The sequence below is a fragment of the Rana temporaria genome, chromosome 3, assembly GCF_905171775.1.
Source record: "Rana temporaria chromosome 3, aRanTem1.1, whole genome shotgun sequence".
Lineage (NCBI taxonomy): Eukaryota > Metazoa > Chordata > Amphibia > Anura > Ranidae > Rana > Rana temporaria.
This window is the reverse complement of record NC_053491.1, coordinates 349,405,767-349,423,401: the sequence shown is the minus strand read 5'-3', so window position 1 is coordinate 349,423,401 and position 17,635 is coordinate 349,405,767. Positions and strand designations below refer to the sequence as shown.

The 17,635-nt window shown below is 45.0% G+C and overlaps 1 protein-coding gene across 1 annotated transcript in view; it reads right to left on the bottom strand.

The window, feature by feature from the left end:
* The window catches only part of LOC120932635 (troponin I, slow skeletal muscle-like), a 53,810-nt gene that overhangs the window by 21,117 nt on the left and 15,058 nt on the right, over positions 1-17,635 (bottom strand). Inside the window, exons 5-7 of the mRNA XM_040345158.1 lie at positions 13,793-13,924; positions 10,526-10,615; positions 8,140-8,313 (exon numbers count right to left, since the gene is read on the bottom strand). Coding sequence (XP_040201092.1) covers positions 8,140-8,313; positions 10,526-10,615; positions 13,793-13,924 — 396 coding nt within the window. The remainder of the gene's footprint in view (positions 1-8,139; positions 8,314-10,525; positions 10,616-13,792; positions 13,925-17,635) is intronic.

Genomic DNA, 17,635 nt, shown 5'->3' with positions numbered 1-17,635 from the left:
GCTGGGCTAGATCCGACTGGCGTACGTCTTAGTACGCTGTCGGATCTAAGGTGCATATTTACGCTGGCCGCTAGGTGGCGTTTTTCCGTCGATTTCCGCATCGAGTATGCAAATTAGCTAGATACGGCGATCCACGAACGTACATCCGTCCGGCGCATTTTTTTTCATCGTTTCCGTAAGGCTTTTTTCGGCGTATAGTTACCCCTGCTATATGAGGCGTATCCTATGTTAAGTATAGACGTCGTTCCCGCGTCAAATTTTGAAAATTTTACGTCGTTTGCATAAGTCGTTCGCGAATAGGGCTTTGCGAAGAATGACGTTCACGTCGTAAGCATTGGCTTGTTGCGGGTTAATTTCGAGCATGCGCACTGGGATACCCCCACGGACGGCGCATGCAGGGACCGCCCTGTCAGATCTCCGCTCTCCTCTATAGGAGCATCTATGGGGGGGATCGGATGAACATGGTCCACCTGTCCGCGTTCATCCGATCTGATCCCCTAACGGATGGAAAAATAGGATTTTCCTCCGTCTGCAGAAATGGAGCATAGCGGACACTGATGAGATCGGGTGCAGTGGATGTTCATCCCATACATGTATGTCTGTTTTTCATCAGAAAACGGATGGATGAAAAACGGACATACGGTCCACATGTGTGAAAGGGCCCTTAAACACAACATATGGGAGTGTGACTGGTGTCAGCGGTTGAAAGGCATTATTATATTTCCTTGCATCAATAGGATGCTTCTAGCAAGACTTTGAGCCTAATATTTTATTGGTAGCTCGCAAGATTTTAAAATTTTAATGGTAATTATAAATTGCTGGGGGAGGGGCTAAAATTGTCGATTTCACTTTAAATAAATGCCCTCTACTTTTCTTCTTTTCATAGTTGCCAAGAAACTCAATTCCCCTTTGCTAATAACAGAAACATTTGAAACTGCATTTTAATGCACAAAAGCTGGCGCCAACAAACACTGTGGCATACGAGCATCTGCATCAGTTAGGCTGCTGCCATTTGCCCTTTTGAATACGTTAATAAAAAACACATCCATATTAATGGCACTTCTGTTATAAAGGCCTCAGTAACAATGCAGTGCTCTTGTTAATGAAGCTGGCTATACTATTCTTGTAGTGGAATAACAATCATAAGTAAGCAGCCTGGGGCCTACCGGAAACTTATCCAAGCTGGTTGGCTTATGGGGTTGCTTTTCCCAAGCAAGGAAAACAGAAACAACATAAACAGGTTCATTTGGTTTATAAAATATTAGTCAGTTCATTTCATTATTTTTTTTTTTTTATTCTAGAATAATGAAACCCAAATGTATTCCTAAAGGAGCTGTGGAATCTACATTTTATTCAGAAGCCATTTTGTTCTGAGCATGTGTGTTCGCACTTTGGATTTTAGTCCGACAGACTTGTGTCCACACGATCGGATAATCCGACGGAACACATTTGTTGTCGGAAAATTTGAGAGCATGGTATCTCACATTTGTTGTCGGAAAATTTGAGAGCATGGTATCTCACATTTGTTGTCGGAAATTCCGAAAACAATTGTCCGAGGGACCGTACAAACGGTCGGATTATCTGACAAAAACCCTGCCATCACACAATTGTTGTCGGAAAATCCGATTGTGTGTACGGGTCTTTAGTTAGAAAACCAACCAGTTACCGCTGACTAATAGGCTTCCTGGAACAGGGTAACAACTCAAACCCACTTCTTTGTAATGCAGCAGTAGCATTGTCACTCTATGCCTGTAGTCTACCCTTTAGTCAGCACACCTCGGCCAGCCCATGAGCTCCTACTTCTCTACCATTCTTGATGGATCAGAGTTCCTTAGCCACATGGTCATACAGGAGCAAAGGAGCATGGGAAATGCTGCTACCAAGTAATAGCATCTTCACCCAAAAAAAGACATGGCCCTGTAGACCCAGAAGCAGGCAGGGATGGACTGGCCATTGGGACTACAGGGAGTTTCCCGGTGGGCCGATGGCTCAGTGGGCCGGCTTCAGTGACAGTGGACCGCTGCCCCCCTCCGCTCCTCTGTCTCTCCCTTACCGCATCGCTTACCTGGGGGAACAGAGAAGCATGGGGGAGGGGACAGATAGCTGACTCAACAGCTATGGCCTGGGTTTCTCACTTCTGCCTAATCTTGTCCCATAAGGGGGGAGGGGGAAATTGATTCTTTGCCCCGGGTGAAATAATGTCTAGCTTCCCCACTGGTACTGCCTATAAGAGTACCAGTATCTAATAAAGTAGAATGGCTACTGGCTAGTGAAGGGGGAGAGGGGGTTTGGGTGGCCGGGGGGGGGGGGGGTGCGGGAGTTGTCATAGGAGAGACCTATCAAAGTGGGCCATTCTGGATGAAGTCCAGTGCCAAATTTTTGTCCCAGTCCAGCCCTGGAAGCAGGTATGTGCTACAGTCACATACCTGCTAAAGCATCTCATAAAAAGGTATTTAACAAAGTTCCTTGCCATGAAACCATGTGCCACGCACATAGGGTATGCCTACATAATAGCCTGCATGATTTTAAAGTGGGTTAAAACTAGTGGGGCAGAGAGAGAATTCTTAAGCCTCATACATACGATTGGATTTTCTGCGGACAAAGCGTAGGACTTTTGTCTGAAGGGCGTTGGCCAGAAACTTGTATTGCATACAAATGGCAAAGAATTGTCAGCCAGCAAACACGAAACTACGTGTTTTTTTTTTAGCGCCACCCTTTGGGCAACTTCTTGGCAGACAATTTTAAAGCATGCTATCCCACATTTGTCCGCGGAGAATCTGACAACAATTGTCCGATGCATCCGACAACAGTCTGCCAGCACACAATTCCTGTTGGATAATACGATCGTGTGTATCAAGGCTCAAAATTTCAAGTCCTGAGCTACTAGCCAGGCCTTAAATGTACTCGCCACCAGTTGCCCCGCCCAACCCCTACCATGTCCCGCCCCCTAATCCCACCCCTAGACACGCCCTCATAAATCTCATGAAATGACACTTAAATGTTTTTTGCAGAATTAAGTTATAAAAATAAATATTAACAACAACTTTATCCATGCCCAAAAATGCAGCCTGCCCATGTCTACCAATGCAGCATGTGTCCCCAGTGCAGATAAATGTCCCCATTTTGCAGCCAGAGTCCCCCACTTTGCAGCCAGAGTCCCCCAACAATTGCAGCCAGAGTCCCCCCACAATTGCAGCCAGAGTCCCCCCACAATTGCAGCCAGAGTTCCCCCACAATTGCAGCCAGAGTTCCCCCCACAATTGCAGCCAGAGTTCCCCCCACAATTGCAGCCAGAGTTCCCCCCACAATTGCAGCCAGAGTTCCCCCCACAATTGCAGCCAGAGTACCCCCCACATTGCAGCCAGAGTTCCCCCCACATTGCAGCCAGAGTTCCCCCCACATTGCAGCCAGAGTTCCCCCCACATTGCAGCCAGAGTTCCCCTCACATTGCAGCCAGAGTTCCCCCCACATTGCAGCCTACCTATGCTGGGTAGGAGAGGAGCCGGAACCGCCGCCGCGTTGTTCAAACCGCGGAGAACATTACAGCTTTCAATTCAATAGCTGTGTTCCCCACCGCGTGCGTCATATACAGCCCCTCTCCCTTGCCTGGGAAACTTTGATAGACAGATCACCCATCCAATCCTGTGATCTGTCTATCAAAGTGCCCGGACAAGGGGGAGGGGCTGTATATGACACGCGCGGCGGGGAACACAGCTATTGAATTGAAAGCTGTAATGTTCCCTGCTCTCTGAACAACCAGACGGTGGCGGCGACAGCAGCTGCAGCAGCGACTGTCCTCTCCTCTCCTTGCTCGCCCCCCCTGCTCCCAGGCAGCCCACACTCGCCAGCCCTCGAAATTTACTCTTAAAATGCGAGCAGGCGAGTGTAAATTTTGAGGGCTTGTGTGTATGAGGCTTTAGGCTGGGTTCACACTGGTATGACACGACAGTCGTACTACTTTGGACCTGACTTTGCCCTGCGACTTGATGTCAGAGACGTGTCCAACTTCAATGAACAGGGATCCGACTTGGATCCCCACCAATACCAAGCACTGTGTTTGGTATGAATCTTGAGTTCCCCCTCCAAGAGCATACCAGGCTCTTGGGTCTGATATGGACTTTAAGGGGAACCCCCTACGCCGAAAAAACTGCGTGGGTGTCCCCCCAAAATCAATACCAGACCCTTATCAGAGCATGCAGCCTGGCCGGTCAGGAAAGGGGGTGAGGACCAGGGAGTTCCCCCCCCGAGCCGTACCATTTAATAAGGGGACCCCCCCCTACCCATTCAACTGGGTAAAAAAGTGTCAATAAAAAAAACACACTAGACAGGTTTTTAAAGTAATTTATTAGTTAGCTCGGGGGTCTTCTTCCGGCCTCTTCTCCTGCTCTCCGACCTCTTTTACCGCTCTCCGGTGTCTTCTGCCAGGTTCTCCTCTATCTTCTGCTATTTTACCCACTCTTTTACTAAGGGTGGCCTGGTCTTCTCCGCCGTCTTCTTCCCTCTTTTCTTCTTCCAATGTTGACACGACGCTCTCTCCTGCTGTAATGCCGTGTGCACGATGCGCAACGACTTATATAGGCATGGGGCATGGTCACCAGGTGATGTCACCCAGTGACCCCACCCCTTATGACGTAACAGTCCCATCATGCCACGGGCGGTGACATCATAATCACGCCCCATGCCTATATAAGTTGTTGCGCGCCGCGCACACAGCATTACAATGGGAGAGAGCGTTGTATCAACATCGGAAGAAGAGAAGAGGGAAGAAGACGAAAGAGAAGATCTGGCCACCACTAGTAAAAGAGCGGGTAAAAGAGCAGAAGATAGCGGAGGAGCCCGGCAGAAGACACCGGAGAGCGGGAGAAGAGGCCGGAGAGCAGGAGAAGAGGCCGAAAAGACCCCCAAAGTCAGAAGAAGACCCCCAGAGCTGACAAATTACTTTAAAAACCTAGTGTAATTTTTTTATTGACACTTTTTCCTCCCCAGGTGAATGGGTAGGGGTACGATGTACCCCATACTCAATTACATAGGATGAGGGTCTGGGATCTGGGGGCCCTCTCATTAAAGGAGGCTCCCGGATTCCGATTATCCCCCCATCCACAGCCCCCGAAACCAACGGCCAGGATTGTCGGGACGAGGCCCTTGTTCAACATGGTCACAGGGTGCTTTGGGGTGGGGGGCCGCTCACTCGTCCCCACCCCCTTTCCTGACCGGCCGGGCTGCGTGCTCAGATAAGGGGTTGGGTATGGATTTTGGGGGGACACCCACGCTGTTTTTTCAGTGTAGGGGTTCCCCTTAAAATCCATACCAGACCCAAGGGCCTGGTATTCTCCTGGAGGGGGAACCATGCCGGGTTTTTATTTAAAATTTGGCGTGGAGTTCCCCCTCAAGATCATCAGAGCACAAGTCGTATGTCAAAGTCAGAGCATGCAAGATGGCTTTGCGACTTTTATCCGGCTGTAATGATATTCAATGGGCTGAAGTAGGATCAAAGTCGGATAAAGTAGTACAGGGAGTATTTTCAAAGTCGGACTGACTTGTGTCGGACCAGCTCCCATAGGGAAAATTGATTTTCACACGCCATGCGACATGAGCTCGCAATGTCAGAGAGTTTGTCGCACCAGTGTAAACCCGGCCTTAGCCACGCATAAGTCCCTACCAACACCAACCCATACTTACACAAGAATTACTCATAGGGCTCTGGCAGGAAAAAATGGCTCTTAGGGGATGCACAGGCAACATAATTATTAGCAACAGTGTGGGTGAGCTCTTAAGTGAATCTTTTACTTTAATAAACAAAAAAGCTGGAGTCTGGCAGCAATCCTTATGAATAGTTTATTAGTTTAAAAGCCAAGGGCATCCAACATTATCGAGAATGTTAACATATTTCAGCTACAGAGCCTTAACAATAGCTAGGAGCTATTTGTTAAGGCTGTATAGTTGAAATGCCTTAGCATTACTGTTGATATTGGGTGCCTTTGGTTTTTTAAACTAATAAACTTTTCATAAGGATCACAGTGGGACTCCAGATTTTCATTTTTGGATTATTAATTGGGCGCAAACAGGAGCCCAGCTGTTGAGCCGACATTTATTCCATTAGCACATTTTGTTGTTTTGAACAAGTTACCTTGTGTTTAAAATAAAATGGACAAAAAAAAAAAAAAAAAACATTATCGATCAATCCGATGCTACTGTGACCAGAAAATAAGCCCGGGTCTTATATTAATTTTGACAACAAAAAACATAGTGCGGCTTATTTTCGGGGTAGGTCTTCTCTCCCCCTCTCTCCCCCTGCCTGAAAGGAATCCCCAGTGTGTACTGAGTTAAAATGCTTGTAAAATCCTATAATCCACTCTATTACAGTAATATATAATGTAGGATGTGTGTGTTTCTGTAATATAATTGTGCCAAATATCTTCATTATATCGCCGCTCTGCGCTTCTGTGACCCGCTAGAGCGCTATTCCCAGCATTTATATTACAAAAACACACATTGTACATTATATACTACTGCAATAGAGTAGATTATAGGATTTTACAAGCATTTTAAACTAGGGCTTATTTTCGGGGTAGGGCTTATATTGCAGCCCTCCTTGAAAATAACGCTAGGTCTTATTTTCGGGGAATCACGGTGCATCTGTACTTTGTTGCCTCTGTACTGAGAACTTAACGATAAAACAACGTTGATCTCTTAGTTCTGCTCTCTGCTCTGAGCAGAAAGCGGTGACTGTCAGTCACTGCTCTCTGCTTTGTCCCTCCAGTACTCACTGGAGAGCTGGGTTGGGGAAGGGAGGAAGCAGCTGGCTCAGTCTCCCAATGGCACAGCTGAGAGGCTGAGCTAGCTGCCGGTTCAGGAATCTGAGGGGATCCCAACTGTAAAGTCAGCATCTTTCACCAGCCTGGACCAGCTAAAGCTCGCTGTTGGCTGAAAATGGGTCACAGGAGTGCAGAGAGAACTTTGGCCATACTTCTCCTTTAATAAGGACAACACAGGCTCAATTTAACTTCCAGCAGGATTGCTGTATGACCACAGCAACACTTTTCCATTCTATTCTAATAAATGTCTAAAAACTGTAAAGAATTAAAGCAGCGATATTGTCCAGGGCAACCAATGAAGGATGGAAAATTAATATATTTATTTTTGTGCTGTTCTTGCAGGTTTATGCTTTGCCACCCTGTCAGCTGCTGGGTCCAAAGTGCTCAAATCGCAGCCCATAAGCCTTGGCCTATACATTCATTTCACTAAGCTATTCCAGTTAGTGCTGCTGGCAAAACAAAAGAAAGCTGGACTTGGTTTGTTGCTACAGTCAAAGGCCCAGATTCTCGTATCTGGGCGTAAAACTGCGGCGGCGTAACGTATGTCATTTACGCTACGCCGCCGCAAGTTTTACAGGCAAGTGCTTTATTCACAAAAATAACTTGCCTGTAAAGTTGCGGCGGCGTACCGTAAATCCCCCGGCGCAAGCCCGATTAATTCAAATGAGCCGGGTAGGGGGCATGAATCATTTAAATTAGGCGCGTTCCCGCGCCGAACGTACTGCGCATGCGCCATCCCTAAAATTTCCCAACGTGCATTGCGCTAAATGACGTCGCAAGGACGTCATTGGTTTCGACGTGAACGTTATTGGCGTCCAGCCCCATTCACGGACGACTTACGCAAACAACGTAAATTTTTAAATTTCGATGCGGGAACGACGGCCATACTTAACATTGGTTGCCCCTCATATAGCAGGGGCAACTTTACGCGTTGCAAATCTAACGTAAACGTCGTAACTTCACTGCGTCGACCGTGCGTACGTTCGGGAATTTGTGTATTTTGCTAATTTGCATACACGACAGGAAAAACGACGGAGGCGACACCTAGCGGCGAAAAAAAAAATTGCATCTAAGATCCGACAGCGTAAGAGCCTTACGCCTGTCGGATCTAATGGTTATCTATGCGTAACTGATTCTAAGAATCAGTCGCATAGATACGACGGCCCAGATTAGGACTTACGACGGCGTACATGGCGTTACGCCGTCGTAAGCCCTTTGAGAATCTGGGCCATAATCTCCATTTCCCCTAGTTTAAGTTTTTATAAGCCCACACTTTCATAGATGGTGTAATATAGCATGACTATGTTAGCTGAAAACTACTAACCTTTTCATCTTCCTTCTTCACTGACTTCAGGTTAGCCCTCAGGTCTAGGGAAACCTTAGTTGTGGATCCAAGGAGGGCCTTAAGCATGGCATCGGCTGAGATACGCACTCTGCGCAGGTTGGGACGCTTGAATTTTCCCTTAAGGTCAAAAATCTTCTGGTTTAAACCACTGATCTATGAAATTAGGAAATAAATATTTAATCCTTTGATCATTTGTAATACATTACAGAGAATGCAGCAGGAGGAGCGAGACAAGCTCAAGCTTGCCTATAAAAGGCCAGTAGTGGGGAGGCAGCACTAACAATCCCAGCAGGTATAACTCTCCAGTGGTGTCCTTGAGAGATGTAAAAATCCAGAGAGTAATTTAATGCACCTTTATTCACCAAGAACTGAAATATAAATTCTAGGGAAGCCTAAATGTTATGGCGCCTACACACGATCATTTTTTGGCATTAAAAAAACGTCGTTTTAAAAAAATGTAATTTAAAATGATCGTGTGTGGTCTTCACATCATTTTTCGGGTTCTGAAAAACGACAAAAAACGTTCTCGAACATGCTGCATTTTTTAACGACGTTTTAAACAATGACGTTTTTCGGGTTGTAAAAAATGATCGTGTGTGGGCTAAAACGACGTTAAAAACCTGTGCATGCTCAGAAGCAAGTTATGAGACGGGAGCGCTCGTTCTGGTAAAACTACCGTTCATAATGGAGTAAGCACATTCATCACGCTGTAACAGACAGAAAAGCTTGAATCGTGTTTTACTAACACGGAATCAGCTAAAGCAGCCTAAAGGGTGGCGTCATCCGCATGGAACTTCCCCTTTATAGTGCCGTCGTACGTGTTGTACGTCACTGCGCTTTGCTAGAGCATTTTTTTTTAAACGACCGTGCGTGGGCAACTTCGTTTTAATGATGAAGTTGGAAAAACTTCGTTTTTTCTACATGCCGAAAAACTTCTTTTTTTTCATGCCGAAAAATTATCGTGTGTACGCGGCATTAGAGATGCACAAATCTGCATATTTGATCCTAAACTTGTATTTTTATTTATTTTTATATATATTTGCTCTTTCTTAGCTCTTCGGCTTAGTGTCATACGTTGGAGGACATTTCAGGTCAGACAGTCAATGCTTCTGAACTACATCATCTTCCTCACTGTTGCCCTGCTCCTTAGTATGCATAACTACTGCCTTGTGGTTGTTTACATTGTTTTTTCAGTAAGGCCCCTTGCACACTGGGGCATTTTTCATGTGGTACAGCGCTAAAAATAGCGCTGCTATACCGCATGAAAAATCATGCCCTGTAGTGTTCAATGTGAAAGCCCGAAGGCTTTCACATTGAAGCGGTGCGCTAGCAGGAGCGCACCAAAAGTCCTGCTAGCCGCATCTTTACCGCGGTATAGGAGCGGTGTGTTCACCGCGCCTTCCAATTGAAATCAATGGGAAAGCACGGTAATACCGCGGTATTAACCCTTTTTCGGCCGCTAGCGAGGGGTTAAAACCTCACCGCTAGCGCCCGAATATAGCGGTAAATACGACAGTATAGCCACGCTATTTGTAGCCGTTACCGCGGCTGCACGCCTCAGTGTGAAAGCAGCCTTACATGCCTCTGCAATTTAACACTGGTATGTACCCGGTATTTTTAGGAGCTGGGAGACAACATGTAAAGTTAGAGTTCGGGTGGCTTCTGACACTGTTAAAGCGACACTAAAGAAAATATATTTTTTTGTAAATAAAATAACAAACATGTTATACTTACCTCCCGATCCACGTCTTCTGGGGTCCCTCGGTGGCTGTCATGGCTCCCTCTCCGCAAGAGCTTTCCACCTTCATGCGAGCGAGCGAGCATGGTGGAAAGCTCTTGCGGGCGCGCTCCCGTGATACAGCGGCGGGCATAGCCGCCGACTGTAGTCAGCAATGTATAGAGTGATTAGGGTTTGCGCACTCCTATGCTATGCACATATCTTTGTCTATTATTTATTAGCTAACTCCATCCAAAAACACGTTTTTCAGTTTTGTGCGGTTCCTGGCAAGATGAATAACTTCCTAGCTCCTTACATATCTGAAAAGAATAACTTGAAAGATCAGCTTTGAGAGAATTTCAACTTCACTCTGGCCATATGGGAAAAGGTGGTAACCCTCCCCCTCCCCCCTTATCTACATAACATCATAATGGGGAGGTGTTCTGTAGTCCAACAATGAAGAATTTGGCATGCTTTACATTTCAGTGGGGGTGATGTAGCATTGTCACTTGAGTTCCCTGGATTTCTGTCAGGTATTTTCTGTGCTTGCAGCATTTTTAATGCTTGGAAATTTCTATGTACTGAAGAGATGTTTCACAATTTTTTGACCAAACACTTTAACATATAAAAATATATATGCTGACTTACATCGAAATCATTCTTTTTGACTTTTACTTCAATGTCATAGCGTTCTTCATCTACAGCATCGATCTGTTTATGAAGTTTATGGCACAATTGCTAGAGAGAGAAATAAAATAAACTTAGTAATTAGAGTGGACCTTCACCCTTCCCACCCACATTTTGTCATTTAATTCCTACCCCCCTCCTCTCACACAATCAGACTTTTTTTTTTACATCTTTTAGCATTTCCAGGATATTCGCCTAGGTGAGAATGAAATCTCAGTTGCCCGGAGCCTTCTGGGTCATTGACATCATACTGTACCTCCCATGAGGAGGCAGGGTACTCTACAGCGCATGCATCGCTGCATGTCATCAGGGGGGTGGGTGTCACTTTCTGTTTTTTACAGCTCCCCCTGATCTATTTCAGTGCATGCTTGTCATCAGAGGGTTGCCTGAAAAGACTCAGAAAAGATAGGCAGCTCCCAAAGACATAGATAAAAATGATGGCAGCGCAGGACCAGGTGTGCAGTGGTAAAGCAGTGAATTACATCATGACAAAACTGGATTCGCTGGATGTGTAAGTACGTTTATTGAGGATAACCCAGTGAACAAGCCAAGAGAGAATTTAAAGCGGTAGTAAACTGCCACAAAAAATTTTAAAAAATGTCCCCCCCCCCCCCCCTGGAGGTCTAAGGCCGTACACACGACTGTTTTCGTCGTGTGTATGTTTTTCGTTGAGAAATCGTGGATCCAACGAGAAAAAAAGAGAACATGCTCTCTTTTTCTCGTCCGGAGTCTCAATTTCCTCGTCGGGCTGGTTTAGAAACCCGCGCATGCTCAGAATAAAGTATGAGACGGGAGCGCACCTTCGGTAAAAGTAGCGTTCGTAATGGAGATAACACATTCGTCATGCTGTAACAGACTGAAAAGCGTGAATCATCTCTCACCAAACTTTTACTAACACGCGGTAACACGAGATAAGCAAAAGCAGCCCCAAGGGTGGCGCCAGTGGAATCGAACTTCCCCTTTATAGTGCCGTCGTACGTGTTGAAAGTCACCGCCTTTGAGAACGACGAGATTTTGTCTTGACAGTGTGTATGCAAGGAAAGCTTGACAAGATTCTCATCAAGCCTGACAAGAACCTCATCGAGGAAAACTACGTTTCTTTTACGACGAGATTCTCGGTCGTGTGTACGAGGCCTAAGTCATAATGTACTAGCACATTATGCCAGACTTGCCTGTACAAGGAACTCTCCAGTTCAGCGCTGTCACGGCTCCCCGGTGCTTCCACCTTCACCCGGTCTTCCTTCTGGGTTTGCCTGCTGTGTGAATGGCTGGGGCTGTGATGACTTCACCAGCAGCCAGGGGTGGACTGACCATTGAGTCACTCGGGCACTGCCCGAGGGCCCCATGTCACTAGGGGGCCCCATCAGGGTTGCCAGGCCCAGTAAAACCAGGGACAGTATGTAAAAATCTATGTTTTTTTTTACATCTGTCCCTGATATGTCTGAAACCAACATGCTTCTGATGTGAAAATCCAGAGATTTTAGCTGCCCCGCCTCTGCACTGCCTCCTGGCGTGGTGGCCATCTGTAAGCCCAGGGGCCCCATAGTCTTCTATTGCCCGGGGGCCCCATGAGTTGCCAGTCCGCCCCTGAGCAGCCTTCCCTTTAGAGCTTGTGACATCACTGGCTGCATCCCATGTGAATATCACCTATACAGTGCAAGTTTAGGAGATATTCACTGTACCTACAGGTAAGTGGTATTACCTGCAGATAAAAGTTAAAACGTGGACCTTATTTCCACTTTAAGGCAAGTTACTCAGGTTTAGTTGAAAATTTTGTTTAGAAACTGAATTATGTTAGCAAACTTTATTTCGGATCTGCCTCCAGTAGATAAATGTTTGAAGGACTTGTATGTTTCTTCTATAAATGTGTAAAAACTTTGAGGATGAATTGCTTCACAGTGCCTGCAGCTACAGATATCAGCAAGGCCTTATCTTAGAGGCTAATTTCACCTTTTGCAAAAAAGCAGTGCCCTGGCTCCTGCATACTATTCATTCAGCTCTACCAAAGTACAGACCTTCAATTAGGGAACTGGAGGAAGTATTGATGGACTACAAGTGAAGTAATATCACTGCATCTGTGCTCCATTGATATCTATAAATCCCTCTGTCACGGTGGAAAATTACACTTGTAGGGCCAGATTCACATAGCGCAGCGGATCTATAGATCCGCTCGTTCTACGTGAATTAAGATCCGCTCCCGCAAGTTTAGGAGGCAAGTGGCTAATTCACAAACAACTTACCTCCAAACTTGCGACGGCGGATCCTAAATCCCCCGGCGGAATTCAAATTCCGCGGCTAGGGGAGTGTACTATTTAAATCAGGCGCGTTCCCGCGCCGATTTAAATGCGCAGGCGCCGTCCGCGAAATTTCCCGGCGTGCATTGCTCCCACTGACGTCGCTAGGACATCAGTGGTTGCGACGCTTACGTAAACGACGTCCGTCCGTATTCGAGAACGACTTACGCAAACGACGTTAAAAAATTTAAATTCGACGCGGGAACGTCGGCTATACTTAACATTGGCTGCGCCTGATGAAAGCAGGGGTAAGTATACGACGGGTACGCCGCTACGGAAACGTCGTAAGAAGACTGCGTCGGGTCCGCGTACGTTCGTGAATTTGCGTATCTCGCTGATTTACATATTATTTATCGTAAATCAGCGGGAACGCCCCCGGCGCCATTTTTAAATTGAAAAAAAGATCCGACAGTGTAACACATTGTAACACTGTCGGATCTAGCCCTATCTATGCGTAACTGATTCTATGAATCAGGCGCATAGATAGGACCAGTTTACGTCAGAGATACGATGGTGTATCTGTAGATACACCGTCGTATCTCTTTGTGAATCTGGCCCGTAGTCTTTTTGTTCACAGATCTCTGCCAAAAAATGACACAGATGTGTGGGTGGAGCCAAATTCAAATTTGACAAGCCTGTGTGAAGAAGAAACCCATTGATTCCGTAAATGGAGGGGGGGGGGCAGTTTGAAGGTGGGTAGTTGTAGTTTCTGACCATGTTTCATGGTACACCCTAAATATGGCCGTAAAATAAAACATGGTCAGAAAGATGGATATTTAAGCTTGGTTACTGCCTAAATTATGTAAACATTTGAATGTCTATAGCCTGCCCACAGATTCACGTATTCTAAATAAAAGTGGTCAATTTGCAGACTGCAATAAAATAAAAGCAACTATGAAATCAGCAAGGTGTTGAGTAGCATTGTATTAATTACCTGTAACTGCTGAAGGTTCAGGCCTCCACACTGTAAGGGTGGAACTTTCTCTGAAAGGGTTCGGGCTTTCTCCGCTTCCGCTTCTGTGTACTCTTTTTCCAGATCTTCAGTGGCTTTCTGAAGCATAAGAGTCTAAAAAAAAAAAAAAAATGGTGATCTCTCATTACTACTTTTTTTGTTGTTTAAAATATATCTAAAAATAATATTTGACTGAATAGAAAAAGTTTGATAACTTCCTGTGTATTCTGTCTTTGCTGTACATATTAGCTAGAATTGTTCCCAGTTCACAGTCTGTGGACCATAGAGGGAAGGGCAGGGTGTTCTGTAGTCTTAAAATATCTCCTGTCTTATGGTGACATGACTGCTCCTCCATAGTTACAATATAGTGAGTGGTGTTGTCACCCTAGGACAGGAAATATGTTAGGACTATGGAACACCTCTGCCTCTCCTCATCTCCATAACATGAGGGCAGGTGTTCTGTATGTCCTGTGACAACACTGTTCCTTGATGGATGCAGTACGGAGTGTGTGTTGTAATCCTAGAATAGGAAATATGTAATTGCCAGGAATAAGAGAAAAAATATCTGAACAGAGAAAATGAATGCAGCCATCACACCATAAGGACTGAAAAGCTGCAGTATACAGCCGTGAGAATGACACAAATATAAATTTTTACAAAGTCTGCTGCCTCGGTTTTTATCATGGCAATTTGCATATACTCCAAAATGTTATGGAGAGTGATCAGATGAATTGCAATTAATTTCAAAGTTACACTTAGAGCCGGTTCACACAGGGGAGGCACGACTTCGGGGGCGACTCGGCCAGGCGACTCGGCCAGGCGACATGAAGACGACATCTAAGGCGACTTTCAAAATGATTTCTGTATAGTAGTCAATGCAGGTCGCCCCGAGTCGCCCCCGAAGTAGTACAGGAACCTTTTTCTAAGTCGGAGCGACTTGCGTCGCTCCTATTAGAACAGTTCTATTCACTAGAATGGGACGCGACTTGTCAGGCGGCTGCGTCGCCTGATGAGTCGCCCCAGTGTGAACCGGGTCTTAATCATACTGAGAACTTGTGGTCAGTCCTCAAGAGGCGGGTGAACAAAAAGAATCCCACAAATTCTGAAAAAATCCAAGTATTGATTATGCAATCAGTCAAGATGTGGTCCAGAACTTGGTTGATAGCATGCCAGGGTGAATAACAGATGTCTTGAAAAAGAAGAGTTAACACTGCAAATATTGACTTTTAGCATAAACTTAAAGGGGTTGTAAAGGTTTGTGTTTTTCCACCTTAATGCATCCTATGCATTAAGGTGAAATAATACCTGGCAATCACTGGCCCCCCCCCGTTTTACTTACCTGAGCCTGTTTGTCTCCTCAGCGCATCCCTGCCATCCTCCTCTCCACGGTGTCCCTGCTTTGATTGGATAGATTGATAGCAACGCAGCCATTGGCTCCCGCTGCTGTCAATCAACTCCAATGATGCGGGCGCCGGTGGGGGGGGCTGAGTCATACACTCGGCGTCTATGGATGTCAAGTGTATAACTCAGGAGTGCGTCCGCAAGGTAACCCCCTCGGGAGAGCGCTTCTCCAAGGAGGTTAGCGGGGAGGAGCCGCGAGAGCCACCAAGGGACCCCAGAAAAGGATGTTCGGGGCCACTCTGTGCAAAACGAGCTGCACAGTGGAGGTAAGTATAACATGTTTGTTATTTAAAGAAAATAAAAAAGGAACCTTTAGTATCACTTTAATGTAATTGTCAATAAAAGCCATTGACACTTATGAAATGCTTGAAAGTATACTTCAGTAAGATTTGATAAAAAGATCTAAAAACACTAAAGCTGCAGACTTTGTGAAAATGTATATTTGTGTCATTCTCAAAACTTCTCTATTACACTTTTGCTCCTAGTTTTAGATTTACACTTTCAGGTACAACACTGACATTTTAATATGCATGGTTCTTACACTTCTCTGTTTGCAACACAATTATAAGAAGAAGAAAAAGCATGCATTTAAGAATAATGGTTGGAGCTATAGAACTCATGCTTTAATGCCGCATACACACCATCACTTTATGTGATGAAAAAAAACGACATTTTCTGTGAAGTAAAAAACGACGTTTTTGAAACTTCAATTTTTAAAGACGAAGTTGCCTACACACCATCGTTTTTCTCACAATGTTCTAGCAAAGCGAGGTTACGTTCACCACGTTTTTCCATTGAAGCTCGCTTCATAAGTACCTTCTGGGCATGCGCGGATGAAAAAACGTCGTTTTAAACGACGTTTTTGCTACACATGGTCAATTTCTGTGAAGTAAAAGTTGACGTTTTGAAAAACGACACATAAAATTGAAGCATGCTTCAATTTTTTTTGGTCGTTTTTTAGAAGACATAAAACGACGTTTTCCCCCACACACGGTCATTTAAAGTGACGTTTTTAAAAACGTCATTTTTTTTCATCACATAAAGTGATGGTGTGTACGCGGCATTATGCTTGGATATTAAACTGTGCATCCAAAAATTGTAAAAAGCCTAAGGCCTCGTACACACGACCAGTTTTCTCTGCAAAAAAGCTCTCCCACCAAGTTTCTTGATGGATTCTGCCGAGGAAACTGGTCGTGTGTACGAGGCCTAAGACACAAGTTGGCTGCCCTCCTCAGCAGCAGGGAAATTAGCATTTTCACAAAGTAGTCATGAATGTCTATGAGTGATATAGAGCTCAAAACTCAGCCCTTGTATTTTCTGCTAGAAAACAAGCAGTTTGGTGACATATCAGTGAACATATATTAGTGGAGAATCTTAGAAGGCAGGTCAGGCCTTATCTTTCTAACCAGAAACACTAAGAAGCAACGCCGTGAATCAGCAAAAAGCCTATAAGCTAGTGAATTCCCATAGTTGCTAAACGAATGGTATCATTGAGAAATAGACACTGGGGCATAATTAATATGGCTAAAAGCCAAATGTAATAATTCATCTCAACCAGCCAGAATAACCCTTTTCTGTCTGTCATACTGATCAGGACTTTTGCTCTGTCATTTTCTAAATGCTTGGTCCAGGTCTGTGGTACAGAAAGTATTGAATTTGGAGGATAACCTTAGCCAGGCAGCTAGCATTTTCAGATAGTCAGCACCGGACTCTATGGGGTTGATTTACTAAAGGCAAAGAGCAGTTGCTCCAGAGCTTAGTAAATGAGCAGAGGCTCTGCTGACTTTTATCATCAAATCATGTGCAAGCAAAAATGCTGTTTTTTTCCCCCTTGCACGTGATTGTGTATTATTTGCAAAGTGAATCTGGCAATTAAGCTCTGGAGCAACTGCTCTTGCAGAGTGCAACTGCACATTGCAAAGTGCACAGTCTATTTGCTTTTAGTAAATAGCCCCTATTTCTCTGGTGAGAAATTATTAATAAAGGTGATATACTGTATAATGATTTTCCTCAAAATGTAAATTTAGTACTTGTCTCACCATATTAATATTATGAAACAAGAAAATCCGCTCCAGGTGAGTGAGTCTCTGGTTAATCTCCACACACACTAGTCAGGTGCTAGCCCAGCTCGCATGCTGTGTAACATAAGAAAATGATTCCGGACGGCTGCACTTCCAAAAATCCTTTTATTGAAGCTTCATATGACAAGTGGTTGACAGATGGAGCAGGGGACAAAAAGGTAGACGTGTATCTCACAAATGTTAGCGCTTAGTCGCGCTAACATTTGCGCGAAATGTGTCTACCTTTTTGTCCCCTGCTCCATCTGTCAACCACTTGTCATATGAAGCTTCAATAAAAGGATTTTTGGAAGTGCAGCTGTCCGGAATCATTTTCTTATGTTACATATTAATATAATGTTAACTC